This window comes from Myotis daubentonii, chromosome 3, assembly GCF_963259705.1.
Source record: "Myotis daubentonii chromosome 3, mMyoDau2.1, whole genome shotgun sequence".
NCBI lineage: Eukaryota > Metazoa > Chordata > Mammalia > Chiroptera > Vespertilionidae > Myotis > Myotis daubentonii.
This window is the reverse complement of record NC_081842.1, coordinates 154,649,165-154,674,974: the sequence shown is the minus strand read 5'-3', so window position 1 is coordinate 154,674,974 and position 25,810 is coordinate 154,649,165. Positions and strand designations below refer to the sequence as shown.

Sequence of the window (25,810 nt, the reverse complement as noted above, 5' to 3'; positions counted from 1 at the left end):
TATATTTAAACAGTATGTATGCTTTTTTGTGGGGAGGTTGGGTCTGGCTTTGTTAACCCAGCATGCAAGTGGACATTTTTTTCCTTACTTCCATCTTAGGATGAAAAGATCCAGCCTTTCAATAAAGAATGATGTTAGCTGTAGATTTTTCAAAGATGTTCTCTTATCAGTTTGGAGAAGCTCTATTACTAGTTTGCTGAGATTTTTATCATGAATGGATGTGGATTATGTCAAATGCTCTCTCTGCATGTATTAAGATGATTGTATGTTTTTTTTTTTTAGCTTGTTAACATAGTAAATTGCATTGACTTTTGAATTTTAAACCAACTTTGCATAACAAAAGGACTACCAAGTCCCAAGACTTCCAAGTCTTCCAAAAGAAACTGCTAAGTCTCCCAACTCCCAAGACTTTCAAATTTATGAGTATGTTTAAAAACTGTATCAATAGGAGCCATTACAAAGCATATTAGAACAACACTGGAACCTGTCTAATACATTTCTGTTAACTCTGGTTTATGACTCTGTAGGTATCATTTGCCATTTCATCCATAACTAACATATTATGGAAGAATTCTCTGTAGCATGCCTAGCCGCTGTGGCTTGGAGATTGAGCATCAACCTATGAACCAGGGGGTCATGGTTTGATTCCTGGTCAGGGCACATGCCTGGGGTTGCAGGCTCAATCCCCAGTAGGCAGCGGGCAGGAGGCAGCCCAGCAATGATTCTTTCTTACCATTGATGTTTCTATGTTTCTATCTCTCTCCCTTCCTCTCTGAAATCAATAAATATATATTTTTTAAAAATTAAAAATGAAAAGAATTCTGTGTGGCATAATTTCTCAACTTCAGAGGCCATTTTATTTCTAATGGAGTCCCAGTTTGTTTCTCAATTTTGGCTTTTCTCTTTTCTTGCTCTCTCTGTTTACTTCCTTTTCTTTTCTCTCCTCTTTTCATTCTTTATTTCTTTCTTAAGATAAACTGGAACTAATTAGTTTAAGTAAAACAAAATGGTTTTTAAGGATAATTAAAATTTAGGAACAAGGTTACTTGATGGGATTTCTTAAAATTTTAAATCCCTATTTATAATTATAAAATTGATATTTGCCCATTAAGATTAAATGATCTGATTAAGTGAAACTGGAGAAAATGGGAAGGCAGGAGTCTGTATTTTAACAGATTCTGCAAGTCATTCTGATGCATGCTCAAGTTGAAAACCACTGCTCTAGAATATGATGTATTTCAAGTTCTAGTGAAATAATGGCAAGTTTTCAGCATCGCTAATTCTAATTTTCAAACAGCTGCTGCCTTAGGTTTTAGTTAATGATCTCCAAACCCAGCTGGGGTTGAGTCCTAGTTACTCCTATCCTTTTTACTTGCTAGTCAGTGGAGTACCAGGTGCAGTTGTTGAAGTGTGGAAATCAGCTTTGTAGACAGCATTGGCATTTCATTCTTGACTTTGAAAATGCTTTCCTCTTCTTGGTATGGTATTTATTTCAACAATCAAAGCACATCTATTTCAATGGCAGTTTGAACTTCCTAAAAGTTTAGGAAATTTGTGAATCTTCTTACCAGTTTAATATCAAAATTAATATTTTAGCTGGATTACAAAGCTTACATATAATTAGTCCCTCATTGTATTTTTCCTTCAGTGTTTCCATTTAAAAAAAATTTGTCTCTTCTCTGAATAATTTTCTTTTCACTTTCTTCACATCTGCTACATCATCATATCTTTATTTTTCCTTTAAGAATTCCTAGCAGAGATTTATTTTATTAAATGCATTGTATGGTGATAAGGCCCAAATATATGTTTTGTGAATTACAAAACTCATCAAGCCCTCAAAAAAGTATTCCAAAGGCATATCAGTAAAATGTGAAGCAAGGATATGTGTCTCATAACTGCTGTATATGTTGAAATGCACTAAATATGGATAGTTAAAAGTGGACAATATGATCAAAAACAAAATATTTGTTAGTAGATAAGCACATGATTTAGCACTAATGTTGCAGGATTGTTTTCGGTTGTACATATGTGTTATAAGTAGATAGTGTGCTAAAAGAGGTCAAAGTCCATTGGTCTCCAAAGTCTGCTTTGATGTTTATTTTTAACTAGAGGCCCAGTGCACGGCTTTGTGCACTGGTGGAGTTCCCCGGCCTGGCCTGCAGGGATTGGGCCAAAACCGGCTCTCCGAGATCCTCAAGGGGTCCCAGATTGCGAAAGGGCAGTTCTCGGGTGACACACCCCGGAATCGGGCTCCCTCCTCTCTAGTTCCCAGTGTGTCACCCAAGAACCGCAGCTGCCAAGTCACTGCAACTCTGCAGCTCCTGCATTGAGTGTCTGCCCCCTGGTGATCAGTGCACATCATAACTACTGGCCAGTTGGTGGGTTGGCCAGTTTGCCTGTTGCTTAGGCTTTCATATATATAGGCTCTATACTTTGCCTTCATGATTTCATTCACTCCTTTGACATCAGTTGCTGACTCCTAAATTTCTATCTTTAGTTCAGAACTTTGTCCTGAGATTTGTCTTCAGCACCTTACATATTATTACCTGGATGTTCTATGGGCACCTGAAATTCACTGTGTCCAAAAACTGATAATACCAGTTTTCCTTGCACTAACCCTGTGAATGTGTACGGAACCTATTTTTCCTTTGGTCTTGACCCCATATGTTCACCCAGGACCTCATTCTCAATTAAAAAACCATTCTGATATTTCTGGAATTCTTCCAGAGATTTTTCACATGTGTTTAAAAAAGGAAAAGCAAAATCTCCTCTACCTGCAAGCATCTACTTGGTCACATTTTTGGCCCCTGGGCACTCTCACCCATATACATTTCTTGGGTAGACACTGCCCATTTTCTCTGTGATTTCTCTTTGCTTACAATCCTTACTTGTCAGTAACCTCATAATTGCTCATGATAAAAATGCTTTCATGAACTATTATGAACAATTATAAACTTTAAGCAGTTAATTTTAAGGCCATGCTGTCCTAGGAGTCATTTTTCTAGGAGTACTTATCTGGGGTCACCCCCTCAGCCCACACTGCATGCCCATGGTTGGGCTTTAAGAGGAAGCCCTGAAATGCACAAGCCAACCTTTTTGAAGAGGGGGGTTCATGGTTTTCATTACATTCTCAAAGGAGTTCATGACCCCAAAAGTCATTATGAGCCACTAATGACTATTTTTGCTGTGTTCCATTATGCATATATACATGGTTTAAATCTCTTACAAAGAACCTTAGCTTATTATCTACATAAGTCGTAAAATTAATATGCCAATGTCTATGTTTTCTTCCTGTAATTATAGATATTGAAATTTGATCATTTTTCCTTAATGTCCTTTTCCTTTCTTCACCTTTTATCTAACTCTTGTATACTTTTTACTTTAACGTGCAGAAATTTCAGTATTTGAAGGCAAGGCAATTTATTGCTCTTTCCTTTTGTTGTTTCTTTTATCCCTCTAATACTAAACTGTTATCCACAGTACAGAAATACTACACTTTTTGAACATTTGTGAACTGTTTATTTTCTGCTGAGACCATTGCAAAATTGATCTTTAGTGGAGCAAGGAGGTTATATTCATGGGTCCTTTAATTTATATAAAACACATAGCTTATTCCTCTCTGTAAATTATTTAATGCATTGAACATTTAATTAAATGTTCAAAGAAAAAAAGGTGTTACCCAAAACAATAATCTTAAATGTTATAAAAAAATTAGTCATTTAAAGATACACTAGTTAAAAAATATCTCTTCAGTTTTTCTGTAGTCTGATACATATATACATACACATATATGCAGATATACACCCACATATATATATATACGTACACATATAACTTTGTGACTTTAATGCTGTGTAGAATTTAGGTTGGTCTGTTTAATGCAATGTTCTATGCTTAGCTTGATCATTATATTCTTTTATTACATGAGGCCTTTAATGCACTATTATCGCTGGTATGAATGGTCTTTTAAAAGACTTGAATTTGTTGATCATCTGCCACATGGAAAAATTTGTTAAGTTAAGGTATGTGCCACTTTCAGCAAGGAGCCCAGAAGACCTAGAATTGCCATGGAGTTCAGAGTCAGGCACATTTGTGCTAGTGTGGCCTGGCCTGCCTGTAATTTCATGACTTTCAGACTGCACCTCATGTTGTTTGTACACTATATACTTTGTGGTGGCTCTGAAATAGGTTGTATGGCAATCTTTATAATTCATAAATCAAACATGATAAAACACTACTACTGCAAAATGCATCTTAACTGTTTTAAATATACTGCCTACTTTCTCAAAGTGCACTACAAACGTGCTGTAATAAAGCTTCCCCATTGATTTACAAGAGTCTCAGAAGAAGCTGTACTAAGTAGATGCAGAACATCTTTGGGGGAAAAAATTGGAACTATCAAATACTTAGTAAGTAAAGAATATGTCTGTATTATAAGCAATCTTAGTAGTTTTAAGTAATGTCACAAAAGAAAATAGTTTAGCTTTAACAGTAGATACTGTTATTGCAGTAGTTACTGTTATTGTTCAGCCTGCTGAGATTTGATTTTATAAACATATCACTAGCAAAAATTCTCTTAATTTTCCAAACTATTTTAATCCTTTATGTTGTTTTTGGCATTACACTGTGGCAGTAATTATTTTGTTTGTTTAAGCAGTAAAAGTACTTGAAAAATAGAAAATTCATATATATGTAATTTAAATGAAGAAAGCAGTGACTCCATATTTGTACCTTTTCATATTTTAAGAAATTTTAAAAAATTGTATGACATATACAGTTCATTAATTTAATACACATAATTTAATACACATAATGAACCAAGAACAGTGATTAATTTTGAAAACATGTTAGTTTCATGGTTCAGGTGGAGTTTTAACACCTTACAGAATAAAAATTCCACAGACTAAGTAATAACTTCTTGTAAAAAATATTTCTGATTAGTTAATTTTCAAAATAATTTTTGGGTCTAAAAATTTTAAGTGGAAGAATAATTACAGAAACTTTTAATATTGTAGTTTTTCTGTAATCTTTATGTTTCCTATAGGTCAAATGGATACCCATTTGTGAAATAACATGAAATCTGCTTTTCTAAATACTTAATTTCAGAAAAACTAGGGAAAGTAAACTAGCATTGTTGATAGCAGGTGAATCTTAATTTTAAAGGCAGCTTCAGGCATATCTGGGCTGCTGGAGAAAGCCCTCACATCTCTGTCAGCACTTGAGTGACAGCAGCATGTTTTACTTCTCTCAGTAGAAAAAGGAAGGTGTGTAGACATAACAATACCTTAGTAGTTTGGGCTATGATGACAGTTTGAAGTTGTTTGGAAGATAAAATTGTTTAAAAAATTATCTAATATAATAATGTACATAGGCTCTCATAAACACTTGCTCAGTTTAATTTGAGACAATTTCCAAATCCTTTGTAGATGCATCATATGCTACTTTGATTTATAGGTTCATTTGGAAAGCCCTGTCTATCTGAAAAATATTATGTTTTCTAAAATGTGGTATGTGCTTCTTAGAAGTCTGTCCTGTTTCTTTTTCTTTGCATTGCTACTTCTTTCTGTGGTTTATCTTTTTCTACTTGTTCCTTAAGAGTTGGTATTTCCTTAGATTCTATCTTAGCATCTCTTCCCATACTACATATTTTAGATTATTAGGCAATTTCATTCATTCCCATGGTTTTCCCAGATTTCTTCTACTTGAACCATTATTCTCAACTCTCAGCCTATCTGCCCACTTACCTACATAACATCTCCTGATGTCTCAGGCAGTCCAAAGGTATGTTCAACATTAAGCTCATCTTTCTCCTCACATTTCCATCCAACTGTCCAAAGGGAGGGGGGGAATGATACATATATATGCATATACATCTAGAATATAGGTGCTTCTCTTCTTGTTTTGCAAAGCCCACTGCTAATAAGCAGTAGGTCTGGAACTTTAGTTCAAGTCTTCTGAGTGTGAATCATCCGCTCAGAATGTGCTCTCTGTAACATGGTGACCTTATTTTCTGAACCAAAATTTAATATTCGTGGTCCAACAATATTGGAAGCCTGAATTTGTTACTATAATTATAGCACATTGCTTTTTCATGTCACTTTATTAATTCATAGGCATTATGGTGGACAGACGCTTATAACAATACATATATAATGTAAAGTTGCAATTATGATAAGTACAAGACATTGTATGAGGTACACTGTGCATACATACATGCCAGTGTATAATTTGACCTAGTTAGGGAGAGCAGGTAATGTTTTCCTTGCAAGTGATGATTAAATTCAATGTGAAGGTTGAGGAATTCACCAGGCAGGATTGGGATAGAGAGAGAATGGAAAAGTGTTTAATTTAAGGAAGGTGCAATAGCTTACACAAAGATCCGGTGATAGTAGGTGTAAGCAGCTATTTCTGTGCAAAGAAATTTGCAGTCTTGTTAGAGATTTACTTCCTTCATTTCTTCCTTCCCTCTTTCTTGTTCTCTTCCTCTAAAAAATATTTGAAACTGAACTTTCCATTAAATTGGGAGTAGTAGAAAGCAAAATGTCATTGCTTTTAAACTACGTGGTAGACAGGGATTTGAATTAGAGGAACCATGAGGTTTCAGGAATAAACATAGCCAGGATTTATCTGTAATGCAACACCAAAAAGAAAAAGGTTTTGTGATGGTGTTATTTCCACTCTTCTTACCCAAAAATCAAAATCAGCACTTATAATCTGTGGAGAGCGGCTACAGCATTTGGACAGGTTTAAGCCTTGGACTAATGAGAGGGCACGAGCCTCTCATGGGAAAGCCATGTGCAAGTCCCAGCACAATTATAGCCAAAGGCTATAGTTGTAAGCTTGACCTTATGGTCCGAACCTGTGGCCCCAGGAGGCTGAGTGATGTGGACTTGATAGAGTTCAGGTTCATGTAATTGAGTAAGATTTGAAACCCGCGAGAGCATTGTAAATATCTTGACTTTGCCTCGTGGAAATCTGGCACTGTCTCTCAAATGAGAGGGCAGCATCCCACCTAGCCCTAGCTTTATTCTCTTGTCTATCTTTCTAATCCTTCACCACCCCACCACCCCTTCCATTCAGGTTCACCCATGGCTGTGCTGGCATGGCACAATAATCACTGCCCTAATACCTTTTGATAAATCAGGGAATAACTAAATCCCAAATAGTAAATTTCAAAATCTTTGCTTACATTTTAAGTGATGTATTTTTTAAGTGCATTTTTTTTACTATAAAATGTAGTATTCCATATAAGCTTTGTGTTTTTGAGAATTAGGGCAAGCTATGGAAATTCTATTAGACTATAAAGTGACTTTTGAACTACACTGAAGAACTCTCTGGTCTGTGGTATTCTTTTGTTCTGTTTTATATGTATACTAGAGACCCGGTGCATGAATTTGTGCACCAATGGGGTCTCTCGGCCCGGCCTGCGGGATTGGGCCGGAACTGGCTCTCCGACATCCCCCGAGGGGTCCCAGATTGCAAGAGGGCACAGGCCAGGCTGAGGTACCCCACCGGTGAACAGTCAGGGCTGGGAGGGATGTGGGAGGGACCATGGGAGGGCCTGTCTTGTTTAGTCCTGATCAGCCGGACCACAGCAGCAAGCTAATCTAACAGTTGGAGCGTCAGGCCCCTGGTGGTCAGTGCACGTCATAGCGAGCAGTTGAGCATCCTTAGCATATCATTAGCATATTACGCTTTGGTTGAATGGCTGACTGGACGACCAGGCACTTAGCATATTAGGCTTTTATTATATAGGACGTATCATCCTTCAAAGGTAGTTCTGATGTTCGGCCCTCCAAACATTTCCTCATCTGCTCTTACCCAATTCTTGGAAAAGAACATTATATTCCAGGTGTAGGAAATTATTTTCAGTGTTTCATAACTTCCTTATTGTCTCTTTAAAAACTGAGTTTTTCTCTTTTTCTTTGCAGAAAGGGCTATTGCAAGACATGAAGTCCGAGAAATTGAGCAACGTCATACAATGGATGGCCCTCGGCAAGATGCAGCTTTAGATGAGGAAGATGACATGGTGATCATTTATAACAGAGTCCCCAAAACCGCAAGCACCTCTTTTACCAATATTGCCTATGACCTGTGTGCAAAGAATAAATACCATGTTCTTCATATCAACACTACCAAAAATAATCCAGTGATGTCACTACAAGATCAGGTAAGCACAACTTAAGGAATACATGTTGTATCTCAAGGGACAAAGCATTTTAAGGGATATGTGTGCTGATCCCAATGAATTGTAATCTGTTGGGGGAAGGGATCAACCACATTCTTTTGTAATTTTACTTTCTTCACATTTCCTTGCATATGGTATGTATTCATATATATATGAAATGAATTAATAGCTTGAATTTTCTAAGATAAAATTGCTGCTCTTCAATATGGTATTCTTTTTAAAATATACAATATTGTTAGCAAGATATTGTGCAATAAAAAACATTGTATTTTCTCAACTTATGATACAGAAATCTTTATTTGATGAAAACCTGTATTCTCTATTGCTCAATTTTGTGAATTTCATATTATCTTTACTAGTAATTTATGTAAATACTAGAGGCCCGGTGCATGAAATTCATGCATTCAGTGGGAGGTGGGTCCCTCAGCCTGGATTGCAAGAGGGCGCAGGCCAGGCCAAGGGACCCCACCAGTGCACGATTGGGGCCAGGGAGGGATGCGGGAGGTTGGCCAGCCGGGGAGGGACTGTGGGAGGGCTCCAGGGCATGTCTGGCCTGTCTCGCTCCATCCAGATCGACTGGACCCCACCAGCAAGCTAACCTACCAGTTGGAGCATCTGCCCCCTGGTGGTCAGTGCACATCACAGTGAGTGGTTGAGTGGCCTTAGCATATCATTAGCATATTACACTTTGGTTGAACGGACGACTGGACACTTAGCATATTAGGCTTTTATTATATAGGATTAGTTATAAACTTTTGCAAAACAGGAATTGTGGCTTATATTTTAACATAATCTTGCCTTTTAAGTTGTCAGGAAACTTTAGATAAACAGATGGATAGGTAATTTTTTGGAATAGTTTTAAGAAAAGTGGAGGAAATTATCTTAAGAGATTTATTCAGCTCTTTATCAGTAATAGCACATATTTTCTCCATACCTGGAGTTCTAAATAAACTAGAGGCCTGGTGCAGGTGCACGAATTTGTGCACAGGTGGGGTTCCTCGGCCTGGCCAGTGATCAGGGCCGATCAGGGGGGCCGGCCGGCCATGGGGAGGGGCCGGCTAGGGGGAGGGGCTGTGGGAAGTTGGCTTTGAGAGCGCACTGACCACCGGGGGCAGCTCCAGTGTTGCCTGTCTTCCCCCTGGTGGTCAGTGCACATCATAGCAACCGGTCGGCTGGTCGTTCAGTTGCTTAGGCTTTTATATATATAGATAAAAGTTCTTTCTACAAGTATTGAAGAAAATGGGTATTGGGTTTCATGTGAAGAAAAGATAATATTTGAAATACTATCTAGGATTAAAAACCATATTGGGGTAGCCTTATTAGAAAGGCATTTGTGATACTTATATAGTTAGAATGTCTCCATTTGAAAATATCTGAACTTGTTTTATTAGTTGCAGAATTGACTTTGTTATCCCATTATTTAGCATTTCTATAATCCTTACTCTGTTGCAAGAGAATAACATTGATACCCAAGGTTAATGTTCACTTTCTTGCTTGAGAGCTGTTTCTAAAAGTCAATAGTATATGGAATATCATCTGTCCATGTAATTCTTGGCTCTCTGCAGCATCCTCAATTACTCTTTTTCATAGAACCAAAAATCTACATCTGTCAGCCAAACCAAATAACTACTCTATAAATTGGAAGGAACATGAGCATATTTAGTTAAGTGGGTCATAAAAACTATTTATTATGTAATACTGTATATCTAAAGGCAAGTATACTAAATAATCAGTTTTTATGCAGCGTGTGGTATATTTTAAATCTATTTGCATGATTGCTTTTCAGAATATATCTTGGTTTAAAAGGAACATTTCTTAATGCTCATATAATTTTAGTAGTATTTCTCTAGTAGTATTTTTTAGGAAGATAAAGTTAGCTTGCTTGTTCAATTTTTAGAATTGTTTTGTGTCCAGCATTACAGAGTTCTCTGGCAGCTATGAGATGTCTGACAATGCATCTACCATTTTTTCAGGAAACATAAATCTACAGAAGCTTACCACATATGACATTGATAGGCATCATGTAGTGATACATTTTCCCAGTTGCATTTGGATGAGATAAAACTGTTTTTCTTTCAATAGCTTGTTAGTGATAGAGAAGGAAAAAAAAGAGAAAAAACCCAGCAGAAGAGAAGCATAAACACTATCTTAAAAGCAATTGGATTACATAATGACCAACACTTAAAATATGTTTATTTGGGGAGAGTAGAGGAATAGTCTTAATCATTAGCCACATACTTCAACATGGCAGCTGGTAACTGAGAACCTGCTCTTAATTAGGAATGGCATATACGCCAAATGTTCTCTAATGCACCATATCTAAATTACTTACTGGTCTCTTGCTCTGTATAGAAACAGTTGTTCAAACAAGTTACAGTTACTACTTCTCTCTCCTGGGCATGACATATTAGATAGCATTTTTATTTCACATTCAATCTAGTAAACTTTATTTAAATATAAACTTCTAAATTATACTATTAGATGCTTTGATAATATTTTTAACTGTTCTCTGAACCCTATTTTGCATAACATAATTTGATTTTCATGCCATATTTTTGTTCTTGTGTACTATCCTCAACTGCTTTATTATTCAAATAGGAATTAAATTCTCTTCTTTCTTCTCTGAGAAATCGTTTCTAATCAATATTTGACTGAAGTGAGACTTAAAAGATTAGATTTTATTAAATATGCCATTGTTGCAATCTTTCATTTAAAGCCCAGTTTACTCATAAGCATAGGTGACCACTCCATCCCCCTCTAACCTCAGCAGTTCAATCTGCTTAATGCCTGCAGGTAGCCCTAGCTCTTTCCCAGATTTATTTCGTACATAATGTACTAGATACTGTGCTAAACTGCTTACATGTGTAATTATTTCTTTCAAAAATTTTAGAGGCAACGCCCAAATATTTTTAGTCTAGTTTAAAACTATTAAATATGGGATAGTTATACATATTCTGCTATTTAAGAAACAGTTGTTAACTCTGCTTTTAAGTTTTCATTGACTATGTAACATATGCAGAGATTATGCTAAAGCTTGGAATAAAAAGCAAGGGCGTATCTTTCAGGGAGCTTATTTATGATTTATTCAAGAGTGTAAAGCATAGACACAGAAACTTGAACAATGTTCAAAGAAAACATCAATATATGGTGTTCTCACAAAAAGGTTTAACTAAAAATATTTCTCACCCAAATGTTTAACCTGGATCTTATCTTGAGGTAACAGGTCCGTGTTTGTAGAATATTCTCTAGAACAGTGGTTCTCAACCTTCTGGCCCTTTAAATACAGTTCCTCATGTTGTGACCCAACCATAAAATTATTTTCGTTGCTACTTCATAACTGTAATGTTGCTACTGTTATGAATCGTAATGTAAATATCTCATATGCAGGATGGTCTTAGGTGGCGTTTGACCGCCAAAGGGGTCGCGACCCACAGGTTGAGAACTGCTGCTCTAGAACAACTGTTCTGAACTCTTCTGAAAATGTCAGTGTTGTGACAACCAAAGAAAAGTAAGGGTTGTTGGGGGTGGGATGGAATAGTCTTCTCTACACAAGAGGAGACTAAGGAGACATGAAAACCAAAAGTAATGTGTGATCTGTGATTGGATCCTTGATCAAAGGTGCCTGCCACTTGCTTTCAAACAATTCAGGAAAAATTGTGTGTGTGTGTGTGTATCTATATCTGTATTTATATATCTATACCTATACCTATATCTATACCTATATCTATATCTATATCTATATCTATATCTATATCTATACCTATATCTAGGTTCTTTCAACTTTTCTGTAGATAAGGAATTTTTTAAAATTAAGAAGTTGGGATAAAATAAGAGAAAGTAAAAATGAGAAGACTAAAAGATAACCATGAAAACAAGGCATGAGAATACTAAGTAATAAGAATAAGGCAGACTCAGTCGTGAGGGGTATGTTTTTGAGATGGGCTTTACTCAGTTAATAGACAGGAACTGGCAGGAGACAAGTACTCAATCAGTTGTTCTACTTGGAAAATTAAGTTTACTCTGCTATCATGAAAATACCTCTACATTAAAGAACATATTGCCTTTAAAGTAACAATGTCAAATTGTAAGTGGTACCAGTCTTTTATGATATTACTTAATTCTTTCTGTTCTCATTATTTAGGTCTGTGACTGCATTTTACCCCTTTCTGTAAGACATTGAAAATAATGTAGAATTTGCATTCTGTGTAGGACAACATAGTAAGTTTTTGTTCTTTAATTCACCGTTTAGCCAACTTCTGTTCATTTGCATTGGATCTTATGGCTTGATAGTAGTTGTACACACTGCTTTTTCAGCACAGCACTTTAGATGAGTGCTTCTCAATCTATAATGTATATCTAATCACCAATTAAAATGCAGATTCTGATTCAAAAGGACTAAGATGCAGCCTGATATTCTGAGTTTCTAAAAAGCTTCTGTTGTGTTGAAACCTCCTTAGAAGGTAATCTGAAACCAGCCTCCAGACGTGGAGGGCTGGTAGAGACAGAAGGCCTTAACTGGGTGTAGTCGTGTACAGCCCAGATAGTCTCATCACCACATTCTGTCGCACGGCAGTGTCCTTGGGCAGCTTCTAACACAGGGAGGGCAAGCAGAGCACACATTCCAAGGACAGGGGGGAGAGTGGGAGCTTCCGGTTGCCCCTGTCCGGTTTGTAGGCCAAACCAGCAGTCATGTCCTCTTGATGACCTTCCCCATCGGCTCCCACTGATGTCAAAACCGATGCTTCTGGGCCTTGAACCACAGTTGGAACAGCAAAGATCTAGAACATGATTCTCAGTGGGGTTATGGGAACATGTGTATTATAATCTTCTCAGGGTGGTGAGGTACTTATATTCTACCTACCCAAGAAAATCCAAATTCCTTACGTAGACCAATGAGCCCTTTTTGGTCAAGTCCTTCTCTGCTCTCACCGCTTATTTACCAGCCACACTGGCTTTTTGGATCATTGAATATGCCAAGCCATTTACATTTAAAGTAGTGGTTCTCAACCTTCCTAATGCTGCGACCCTTTAATACAGTTCCTTATGTTGTGATGACCCCCAATTTCATTGTTACAAATTGAACATAATTAAAGCATAGTGATTAATCACAAAAACAATATGTAATTATATATGTGTTTTCCGATGGTCTTAGGCGACCCCTTGAAAGAGTCGTTCGACCCCCCAAGGGGTCGCAACCCACAGGTTGAGAACCGCTGATTTAAAGGCCTCTCCACTTACCATTTCTTTATAGAATTACTTCTGACTCCATGATTTGTCTCATGTTATTCATTTAAGGTTTCAGCTTAAATGGCATTCTCTTAGTAAAATCCTACTTAGTCACCATACATATAATATGTCTATTTTATATATATAAAATGCCTCTTCCAAGTTATTGTGTACCATCAGTCTTTCTGTATCTTTCCTATTGTTTGCTGATTTATTTGTTTATTGTCTGTCTTTTCCTCTGTTATAATATAAGGAACCTGTCTGTCTTGTTCAGCACTATATCTCCATGCTTAAGAACAGTGCCTGAGGCATAGTAGACATTGCATAACTTTTTTGTTAAATGAATGAACCAGCTATGATTCTGAAAGTCATTCTTAGCTGAGCATGATACATGATGATAATTACTGCAGAGCGAGCCCCTTTGATTGAGGGTAATAATATACTCTAACCTTAATTCAGGTGATTGAGAACACCCCAGCCCACCTTCCCACAAAAAAGGGTTCAATAACACAGTTTTGAACTATAGTGAAGATACTGTATGCAGTTGTTGCTGACCTTTCTTATATTTTTATCTAACAATTACCTTTTTCTCTTTGTATATAAAACTTCTCTAGTTTAGTCTCATAAAACTACCCACGCTGTACAATGAATCTTTATTTTAAGTATATAAATGAGTAGGACTTCAGTATATAGTAATCACCCAAGTTAATAGTATTCATTAAATAGGTAGTTATTAAAAAGTTGAAATGTGGCCAGGATGTTCAGAATGGCATTTTTACTTTTAGATAGTGAAAACAAGTTCTTTTGTGATCACAGATAATCATAATGTTGAGATTAATCTTATTAAGAATAGGTCTAGATACACTGTTAGCAAGATGGTGCTTTCTCAGCTTTTTCCTGCAGCACTGGTTCAGGTCTGATTCAACTAGCAAATAAATCACAGCACTGCTCCCCACTTTGCTTGTGTTTTCCCTGAAGGTCTTCTCTGATTACTTGCTAGCCTGACTCTGCTCAGTTATAAAATCTGACAAAAATCACAGTTTGGTGGTTATCATCAACAAATCAACAAATGACAAGTGCTGGCGGGGATGTGGAGAAAAAGGAACCCTTGTGCACTGCTGGTGGGAATGCAGACTGGTGCAGCCACTGTGGAGAACAGTATGGAGTTTCCTCAAAAAATTAAAAATGGAACTCCCATTTGACCCAGTAATCCCACTCCTAGGACTATAGCCCAAGAAACCAGGAACACCAATCAGAAAGGATATATGCACCCCTATATTCAAAGCAGCACAATTCACCATAGCTAAGATTTGGAAACAGCCTAAGTGGCCATTAACAGATGAGTAGATTAAAAAACTGTGGTACATCTTCACAGTGGAATACTACGCGGCTATAAAGGAACTTTTACCATTTGCAACAGCAGGGATGGAACTGGAGAGCGTTATGCTAAGCGAAATAAGCCAGTTGGAGAAAGATAAATACCACATGATCTCACTCATATGTGGGATATAATGATCAACATAAACTGATGAACAAAAATAGATCCAGAGACAAATGGCAGGGGAGAGGGGGTGTTAGAGATCAACCAAAGGACTTGTATGCATGCATATTAGCACAACCAATGGACACAGACACTGGCCAGGTGGGGGCTTGCCCTTGGGGGTGGGAGTGGCCGGGGTGGGGGGTCAATTGGGACAAAAAGAGACATATGTAATACTTTAAACAAACAAACAAAAAAATCACAGTTCATGATCTGCTCCAGGCTAGGCATGAAAACATCTCTTTTCATCTACTGTATCTAACTACTACTGCTGAAACATCCTTCTTGATAGCCTATTTTAATCAGAGTATGGAAATTCTCTTTGAATAAAGTCACTGTGGTGACTATTTTTCTCCCCCAAGCCAGTTTAGTGTCTTCAGTCTCCTTAACTTCATTTGATACTTTTAGTTTTGCTCCTTTTTGTCTGTCACTTTACCTTCATTAGTGCCAAGTACAATAAGAATCCATTAAAAACCAAGTAGAAGCTTGTTCATCTACTCTCCATTTCCCTTTACTCCTCTGTGCTCCAGAGCTTTATCTCAAGGTCTTGGGCAGAATGCTGCACTGTAGAGAAAAAAACAAAAACAAAACAGAAGAAATACTGAAAGACAAGGTAAGTGGTATAGGAGAAGTGAGGAGGCAGAAAGTGATGGAGCAGGAACTGAAACTAGACTGATTAAAGGTGAAGAGAGGAGAGACAGGGAAAATTCAGGAGAAATATGATAAATATTTAACACTAGAGGCCCGGTGCACAAACTTCTTGCACGGGGGAGTGGGGGGTCCCTCAGCCCAGCCTGCACCCTCTCACAGTCCAGGAGCCCTCAGGGGATGACCTGCTGATGGTAGTTGGACATCCTAGCGCTGCCGCAGAGACGGGAGAGGCTCCCACTACTGCCGCTGCGCTTGCCGGCTGTGAGACCAGCTTCTGGCTGAACTGTGGGAGCACACTGACCACCAGGGGGCAACTCCTGTGTTGAGCGTCTGCCCCCTGGTGGTCAGTGCGCATCATAGCGACCGGTCATTCCACCATCAGGCCCAGACTGGTTCTCCGACATCTCTGAAGGGGTCCCAGATTGCAAGGGGGCGCAGGCCAGTCCGTGGGACCCCACCGGTGCACAATTGTGGCTGGGGAGGAACGTGGGAGGTTGGCCAGCTGGGGAGGGACCGTGGGAGGGCTCCAGAGTGTGCCCGGCCTGTCTCGCTCAGTCCCAATTGGACAGACCCCAGCAGCAACCTAACCTACCGGTAGGAGCATCTGCCCTCTGGTGGTCAGTGCATGTCATAGCGACTGGTCGATTGGTCAACTCTCTGCCCCCTGGTGGTCAGTGCACATCATAGCGAGCAGTTGAGTGGCCTTAGCATATCATTAGCGTATTACACTTTGATTGGTTGAATGGCCGACCGGATGACCAGACACTTAGCATATTAGGCTTTTATTATATAGGAAGGCTAAAAGGAGAAGTGGCTAAATAAATACTTTGAAAAGAAAAACTGAACATACTGTTCTTCAAAGAGGGTTATTTAGTTGGTTATGACCTTGGAGGTCACTTTGGAAGAAGAGGTTAGAATGGTATAGTCTTACAGTAGTATGTAAATGCTCAACTATTCTCCAGATCAGTCTGAAGAGCTGCTTTAACCTTATTGACATCATTTGTTTGCTTAGCACTTTTTTCTTTCCTATAGAGGGAAGGTAAATCTCCGCTCAGCATCTTTTGAGTTATTGCAAATTGTAAGTCAGCCACAGTTTTATTAATGAGACTTTAACATATTGCCTTAGTTGAATGTTGATGAGATGGAAAAAATACATATGCATCAAGTATGTAGTCTTCAGTATTCTATCAGTTGGGGATTAAAGAAAGATTCTGAATCTTTTGGAGATTTTAGCAATGGGTGTTGTTAAAAGTCTCAACAATAACCCACCTGAATTTACCTCAGAATGAAGTTGGGAAATAAAACGCAAAGCACTGCATAGATAGTTAAACCATGTATCTTAGTTTTGACTGGCAATCTTCAGCAACCCCTGAGTTTACCCAAGACAATAAAATGGGCAAGAATAAGTCAGTGGTCATTGATGAAAAATGATTGTCCAGGATGAGAGTAGTGAACATGGTGGTTTGGAAGTTGAGATTGTAGTGAATGTACTGAGGAAAATAAGCAAGAGAGAGAGAGATCAACAGAACTTTGAGCTTTTGGAGGTCAAAGAGTTTTAATGATTGGATTTGAGGGGTTTTCTTAGTAGATAAAACCTGACATTCTCCAGTCTAAGTTTTTAAATCAGAATCAGGATATGAAGGATGACTACTCGCTTTTCCTTTCAAATCCTTCTGGTTGTTTTGTTGTTGTTTTCATGCCTTATATAAATTGGACAGTTAAATTAAGGAAATTAGCTGGCAGTGTAGAGTTACCTGTGACCTCTTGCTGCATGGGACAACACTCAATCCACTGACCCATACCGGCTGGGCAAATTTTTAAAATATATTTGCAAAGACTTTTTCATATTAACTAATCTTTTGTATACTTTTAATTCTATTAAATTAAAGGAGTAATTAGCTTTTAAAAAATTTTACCTATATCACATCTCTAATTTTATCTTTTATCAACAAACTTATGATATCTGCTCTTAACTCTTTAAAGGCTTCTGATAATTACCATGTTTTCTTGAATCATTTTGATTTAGCAATTTTTTAATTTTTTGAGTTGTTAATAAAAATGATCTTTTAGGAATAACAGGTTTCTAAGAAGAAAACAGATTTGCCTAGAATCTTCCTATATTATAGTGCTGCCTGCTTCATCATGTTGTAAGAAATAAGGCAAAATTCAGGGGTCCTGTTAGAACACAAAACATACTCGGGATCCAGGAAGCAAGATAAATGTCTTTACTCCTGCAGGAGGGTGCTCACGCACATGGTCTGGAAGCACACCGCTGAGCAGGTGGGCTGCTCGCTTTTTAATCCAGATGCCCATGACCTGTCTCTCACTCTTGATTGGAGTGCAGGCCCACAGTCTTTCATGATTGGCTAATTCAAAGGGAGGGGTTGGCCTTTGCCGTTTCAGGATGGCAGCCCCCAGGGGAGCTGCAAGTCATGCGGCCAACATGGTGGCTGCCAAGTCACATGAGCCAAAATGGTGGCTGTGTAAACTGTTCTTTGACAGAAAAGATGACTTGTTTATTCTCACAGTGTGTGTTTGTGCTACCCTCCCTCACCCAATGTGAATGTCTGCACTGTACAGCATTGTGAATGTTTGCATTGTGCAATGCATTTTTAGGGTCTTCTTTTCCTCTTTTCTGACTGTGGCGATAGCTCTGTTGATGATGAATTAGTAGCTGCAGATCACACTATACTTTTCGTAGTTAGAAAGCTGTGTTTTAAGCTCTGTAATTGTCCAACTACAGTTGTGATTGGTTTTAAATGCCTACATGGAAAGTAGTTTACTATCATTGAACTTCATTTTCTTTAAATTACACGTAAGTAATGAGTGTGTCCTCCTGTTTAGGTACGCTTTGTGAAGAACATCACTTCCTGGAAAGAGATGAAACCCGGGTTTTATCATGGACACATTTCTTATTTGGACTTTGCAAAGTAAGTTATACCTAAAATGACACGCCAAAGAATACTGTGTACTTTAGCAACCTAAAAAGGAATAAATCCATTAAATTGTTAGGATTTTGACTAAAAAATAAAAGTACTGGCTTGCCTTTGCCACTTTTAGTTATGTAATTTAAATATACCTTTTAGTGTTTTACTGCCCTCTAGTGTTCATAAATTGATAATTGTGAATATTAATTTCAGAAATTTGAGGTAAATTTAGGTAATACTCTTTAAAGTTATTTATCATTATTACATTTATGTTTCTTGTCCAACCAAATAAAACTATTTTAGGAAACCTCAAGTTTTAACCTAGAGGCCAATCAGAATATGGCTTACCATTGGCTGAGAACGAGAAAGCAGAGAAGTCAATCCTTAGTTAATGGTGCCCAGTGCTTCTGCTGCTCAGCCAGGACTAGGGAGTGTGCACATTCCCTGGGGCTGCCCTGTTTTATTTATTTATTTATTTATTTATTTATTTATTTATTTATTTATGTATTTATGTATTTATTTATTTATTTATTTATTTATTTATTTAATTTAAATATATTTTATTGATTTTTCACAGAGAAGAAGGGAGAGGGATAGAGAGTTAGAAACATCGATGAGAGAAAAACATTGATCAGCTGCCTCCTGCACACCCACCACTGGGGATGAGCCTGCAACCAAGGTACATGCCCTTGACTGGAATCGAACCTGGGACCCTTCAGTCCGCTGGCCAGCTCTATCCACTGAGCCAAACCAGTCAGGGCAGGGCTGCCTTATTTTTGCTTTAAAATGTTGATGTGTTCAAAGGAGACTTTTTAAAATATAGTGATTTTCCTTTATTTTTCTTTATAGTTAATTGCCTGAAATTGGAGATAAATAACACTCATTTTCCATAATTTTTTAGAAGAATGGGATGAGGTATTTCTATTATAATTCTCTCAAGAAAATTTTATGAAACTGCAGGCCTATTTACAGCATCCAAGCTCTGTGTGGCTCCCAGTGGAATCTGTGCTACGTTAAGTACTAATCAGAAAACTGGTTGAAAGGATTATTCTAAACACAGGCAGCTTGTGAGTCCATTTGAATGCTTTTTAGTATATACAATTATAGTAACACCCCGAATCCAAATCTTTTCCCTTATGAGACCCTGCACCAACGTTAAACACATTAAAAATATATTTAAAAAATTATTTAAGCTTAGACCTGTTTACTCAGTCTTTTCATTAGCAGTTATGATTTCAAAGTAATACATTTGTCAACTTGAAAGAGCATTCTATATAAAATTTGAAAATTAAATTGATATCCAACTGTCAATTTAATTTCTTAAATTTTAAAAGAAAAAGTTGAATGAAATATTACTGATTCCGATTGATAATAAATCTTAACTTTTTTGAAAAGTATGTAAATAAATAGGAATCTTCCAACTATTACGTACACAAAACAATATATTCTTTTTTTTTAAACAGTATATTCTTATTTCTAGTTGTTCTCACTGTATTCAAGATCTTCAATAAAATGATAGCTTTAAATTTTAGATATACATTTTTATTTTTAATTGAATTTATTGGGGTGACACTGATTAACAAAATTATAAAGGTGCACAATTCTACAACACATCATCTGTACACTGTATTGTGAGTTCACCAACCCAAGTCAGGTCTCCATCTATCACCATTTATCCCCCCATATCTTTCTTTACCTCCTCCTTCCTTCTTCCCTCATAGACGTGCATTTTTCTATAAATAATTCATATTGCAATATTGAAAACATTTTATAGGCAGCTTTAAAATAAACTAATTATGTTTTCTTTGCAGAGGCATTGAACCAATTTCATAAACTTTATTCATATGCATATTTCCCCTCAGGGCTGCATTATCCTTGAATTGAATGTTTGTTACCCTTTCACCGAAATGATTTATTTTTTCCACACAGAGTTTGGTTTCTAATAGTTGAGATTTTCATTATTAAAATAATGTACTGCGTACTTTTGCTTTTGGCAAAAGTCTTGTACTTAGAACGAAGCTCTGGTATATGTTGGAGTTCTTGCAGTTGAAAAAGTATAAAGCTTCTTGAAAAAATTAATCTCATTTATAAATACAAACATGAACATTTAGGGTTTGAATATTTTCATAATGGGTTTCATGTTATTGGAAGTGAAAAGTATTGTGAGAATTTTTAATAGACTTTTATAAGATTTTAAACAAATACCTAAAAATAACTAGAGAAAATATATTTTGATATATGTAGTCAGGAACTATTGTAGATATAACTAGTATCTTTTAAAGTAATTTTTAGTTTGATACTCATACTCACCATGAATGAGTAAAGAAGAAGAAAGAAATGTCATCATACCAATTTTTAAAATACTTTATTCTTCAAAATAAATTTTTGGCTGGCATAGTACTTTGTGGATGCCATTAAAATAATTGCCTTCAGGAATAAATGGTCCAATTTGGTGAAAGAAATAGTTAATCACATAACTTTTTAATTGCCTTAGCAGAGATGCTAAAAAGAGTGTAAAACCAGGAAACTGAGGAAATAAGATAGAGAAATAAAAAATGAAAAGTGCTTTCTCATTTAGACTGATTACTAGGAAGCACACATTTTATTTACAGGCCTGTTTCTGCTCAAGCCAGGTTTTATTTATATTTGTCTGGCTTTATTCAGAACTTTAGAATAATAACAAAAATATCTTCTTGTTACATATTTGTATTCCTTTTCTAACTACTTCTTTCTCTCCTAATGCTAGTCTTTTTTTAAAAAAATTGTTTTTAATTTATTGATTTTTAGAGAGAGAGGAACATCGATTTATTGTTCCACTTATTTTTGCATTCATTGGTTGTTCCTTGTATGTGCCTTGACTGAGGATCAAACCCACAACCTTGGGTAGTGGGGATGATGATCTAACCAATTGAGCTACTCAGGCAGGGATTATTCTTTTTTAAAAAAATCTTCATGCCAAGACACGTTTTACTTATTTTAGAGAGAGAAGAAGGGAGAGGGAAAAAGAGAGAGAAACATTAATGTGAGAGAAAAACATTGATCAGTTGCCTCCTGTATGCACCCGGACTGGGGATCGAGCCCGCAACCTGGGTACTGCCCTGACTGGGAAATGAACCCGAGACCCTTGAGCGCATGAGACAATGCTCTAGCCAACTGAGCCACTCCAGCCAGGGCCTAATCCTAGTCCTGATTTTTTTAAAGCACATTTTCTAGTTCTTTTTTTTTTTTTAAATATATTCTTATTGATTTCAGAGAGAGAGCATGGGAGGGCAGGAGGGAGAGAGGGACAGAGGGAGAAACATCATCATGATGAGAGAGAATCACTGATTGGCTGCCTCCTGCACCACCCACACTAGGGATCTAGCCCGCATCCCGGACATGTGCCTTGATCAAGAATCAAACCGTGACCTTCTGGTTCGTGGGTTGATGCTCAACTACCAAGCCACACCAGCCAGGCTCCTTTTAACCATTCTTGATGTACTCACTCATCTGTTCACAGAAACCTTCAATTTAGATAATAGCTTATAACTTAAACTTCTCTTCTTACTAAAATCTTTTCCCAAAGGCACTAAAATGCATATGACTATACTAACCAATTTCACATTTTTACCTTACTTCTGTCTATTACAAACAGTGTCTTACACACAGCTGGCATTTTATAGATGGTTTATACTAAATTCTTCAGAAATTAGTAGTATATATTTTGAAATGTTGGCCACAATAAGGTTAGTTAACACATCCTTCACCTCACATAGTTACCGTTTTGTTGTTATTGTTAGAACATTTAACATTGACTCTCATAGCAACTTTCAAGTATTGTAACAGTGGGGAATTGTAACCCATCCCACCATTCTTTTGACATTGTTTCTCTAAGTGTTGACTGATTAATATGTAGCTTATAGATAAACAACATGTTGGTATAGGAAATCTAGGAACTAACTTTAAAAGATACAGACTCTGGCCTTCAGTCATCCCAGTTCTGGGAAATTTGCTGACCTTCAACTGTAAAACCAGGTGACAAAAACCAGGATGACACACACCAGACCATTGCTTGACTGGTTTCAAGATCCTTATCAGAATGGACTGTGCTGGTCTGCATGTAGAAAACTTTTCAACCTCCTCCCCTTGATCTCTTTGTTCTGCTTTCCCTCTCCCTCCTTATAATAAAAACCTCTGCTTGTACTGAGATGTTGAGATGGGCTTTAGGACAAGAGTCCCCTATCTTCTCAAGTTGCCTGCACTTTAATAAACCACTTTCCTTCCAAAGTTTGGCTTTTGTTTTGGCAGGTAGCTGAACCTGGGTCTCAGTTACAGTATATTGTACAATATTATCTATATATAAAAGCCTAAGCAACTGAATGACTGAACGACTGGTTGACCAGTTGACCAGTCGCCATGACACGCACTGACCACCAGGGAACAGACAGTCAATGCAGGAGCTGCCCCCTGTTGGTCAGTGTGCTCCCATAGTGGGAGTGCCGCTTAGCTGACCAACCCGTTCCGGAGACCCACCAATCCAGTGGCAGCCACTCACTCCTTCAGTAGTCCTGCAGGTCCAATCTCCAGAGAATGGGCCAGTCACTGATGGACCGGTGCCACCGGCATGATCCCGACAGCACCGCCAGCCTCCTGGAAGTCAGCCTCAGGCACCACGACCACTTCCCCTCCCTAGATGCTCCTCAAGGAAGAAACGATATAAAAGCAGCTGCTAGGTGGTTCCAGACAACTGGTGCAAATGTCATTGGGATGGATCTGGATCCCAGGCTGGCAAGGGCGTCCCACTACCTGCCTGGAGGGCCAATCGTGTCCCGCCCCCCGCACCCTCCCCCCCCCAGGACGGGTGCCAGATGCAGGGCCCACAGGCCACCTGAAGGACCCTACCCTTCCATGAATTCATGCACCAGGCCTCTAGTTAACTATAGGTGTTATGCTGTACATTAGGTCCCATATCGTGACACTTCTCTGCTAACTCAGTCAGGTCTCCATCCTGATTCTTATAATGGCCTACAAGACCAACATGATCTCCTCTTCCCTGCCCCACCCACATTTCATGCTCGGTTAATATTCCCTTCTGATTCTGCTGCACCCAGATTGATCTTACTAATCCTCAAAAATGCCTGGTGCTTAGCTGCTTCAGGGCCTTCATACTTGAAAGTCTCATTTCCTGGAAAAAAAATTTTTGAATTGTCTTATCCCCACCTCTCCTGGCAGTCCCTATTTCCTTTCACTGCATTATTTTTCTCCTTGCACTTTTTGCTGTCTGACATATTTGCTTATTTTTTTATATTCTGTCTCTTCCAGGTAGAATGTTAGCATCAGAGGACAAGGAATTTTTTTTTTTTTTACTGCTATATCCCTAGTATTAGAATAGTGCATGGAATACATAAGGTACATTAAAAAAGCATTTTTGAGTGAATTAATATAATAGGAAAATAAGAATGGCATTCTAGTTAAGAAAGACAATGAGCAGAGGTATGTAAGAGGAAATAGGAATTGGTATAATAAGAAATAATAACGGAGGGGGTAGAAGAGGCAGGCCTAACTCTTAACAGATTGATGGTCTTATTCTATATAATAAAAGTCTAATATGCTTAGTGTCTGGTCGTCTGGTTGTCCATTCAATCAAAGCGTAATATGCTAATGAGATGCTAAGGCCGCTCAACCGCTCGCTATGACGTGCACTGACCACCAGGGGGCAGACAGTTGACCGGTCTACCAGTCGCTGTGATGTGCACTGACCACTGGGGGCAGATGCTCTGACAGGTTAGGTTAGCTTGCTGCTCGGGTCTGGCCGATTGGGACTGAGGGAGTTGAGCTGGACATGCCCTGGAGCTCTCCTGCAGTCCCTCCCCGGCTGGCCCAATAGTGCACTGGTGGGGTCCCTCAGCCTGTCCTGTTCCCTCTCGCAATCCAGGACTCCTTGGGGGATGTTGGAGAGCCTGTTTGGCCCAATCTTGCAGATCAGGCCAAGGGACCCCACTGGTGCACAAATTTGTGCATCCAGCCTCTAGTTTGAAAATAAAGTTAGATCAATAAGGTGCTACCTAAGACAAAAGTCAAACAGATACTATTAACAGCCAGGCAAAGGAGTTTGGGTATGATGTCAATATAAACCATAGAGTTGTTTCAGGTTTCTAAGAAGAGTGATCAAACAAATGGTGTTTTAGGAATATTAGCTGAGAATTGGTATGGTTGGTAGATTGAAAGGGAGAGAGACTGGATGTAAGAAAACCCACTAGGTTATTGCAGTAATCCAAGCAAGAGACCTAGGGAGAGGGCAGCAGTGAAGAGAAAGGGAATCATCGAGGAAGAAAGGTAGAGTCAAGATAACACTAAGGTTTCAAGACTGGGACACATGAGGTTATTACAGTAGGGAGCCAACTGGATAATTCTAGGTTCTGCAAAGGTTGCTAACATAAAAGCCTTGTGTTCCTTCAACTTATTCCATAAGGAAATAATGCTAAAAACATAATGTCTTTCACTTCTAAAATCAGTAGTAGTAGAAAGCAGACTCAAATGGTTGCACTTGTGTGGACTTATGCTATATCCGTTCATAACATTTATCTAGTATGGTGGGCCAGAAATGAGAAATCATTCCTGCAATAAAATTAAAATGTTTATGTAATTTTGTCTGTAAAATTTTAAATTGTTTTTATTTAATTTTTTCTTCTTTATTTTCAGCCATGATTTTTAAATTCTTATTTCTTATTTACTTAATTGTAACAAATAATCATTATCTTATTTATATTAATTCATGTTCTTCTTTTCATATGAAATCAATACCTTAAACGTGTAATTTCAGCACACTTCTAAATACAATAATAATGTTGATTTCACCTTTTAAATTTTGTTCTATTTCAGATTTGGTGTGAAAAAGAAGCCAATTTACATTAATGTCATAAGGGATCCTATTGAGAGGCTAGTTTCTTACTATTACTTTCTGAGATTTGGAGATGATTATAGACCAGGGTTAAGAAGACGAAAACAAGGAGACAAAAAGGTAATATTTTAGTCTTAAGACTTCTGTACAGATAATTGTTTATAAAATGCAATGAATAGTGTGCTTTTAAAGTTTATTGATGCTAGATACTTGATATAATAGAACAGTCAACATCTGACAATTTTTCTATTTGCTTATTGTAGAAAATTTGAAAGGAGCTCTAAAGTATAAAGAAGCAAAAGTAAAACTACTTTATAGTTGATACTTTGGAGTACATATAATGTTTTTGTCATTACAGAAATATTTTACTTATGTTCAAAGGCTGAATATTTGTTTTA

The 25,810-nt window shown here is 37.6% G+C and overlaps 1 protein-coding gene across 2 annotated transcripts in view; it reads left to right on the top strand.

Moving 5' to 3' along the window:
* Positions 1-25,810, top strand: part of HS2ST1 (heparan sulfate 2-O-sulfotransferase 1) — a 158,468-nt gene that overhangs the window by 116,048 nt on the left and 16,610 nt on the right. For both annotated transcript variants that reach the window (XM_059688965.1, XM_059688966.1), the window contains exons 2-4: positions 7,932-8,170; positions 18,450-18,535; positions 25,394-25,532. In XM_059688965.1, coding sequence (XP_059544948.1) covers positions 7,932-8,170; positions 18,450-18,535; positions 25,394-25,532 — 464 coding nt within the window. The remainder of the gene's footprint in view (positions 1-7,931; positions 8,171-18,449; positions 18,536-25,393; positions 25,533-25,810) is intronic.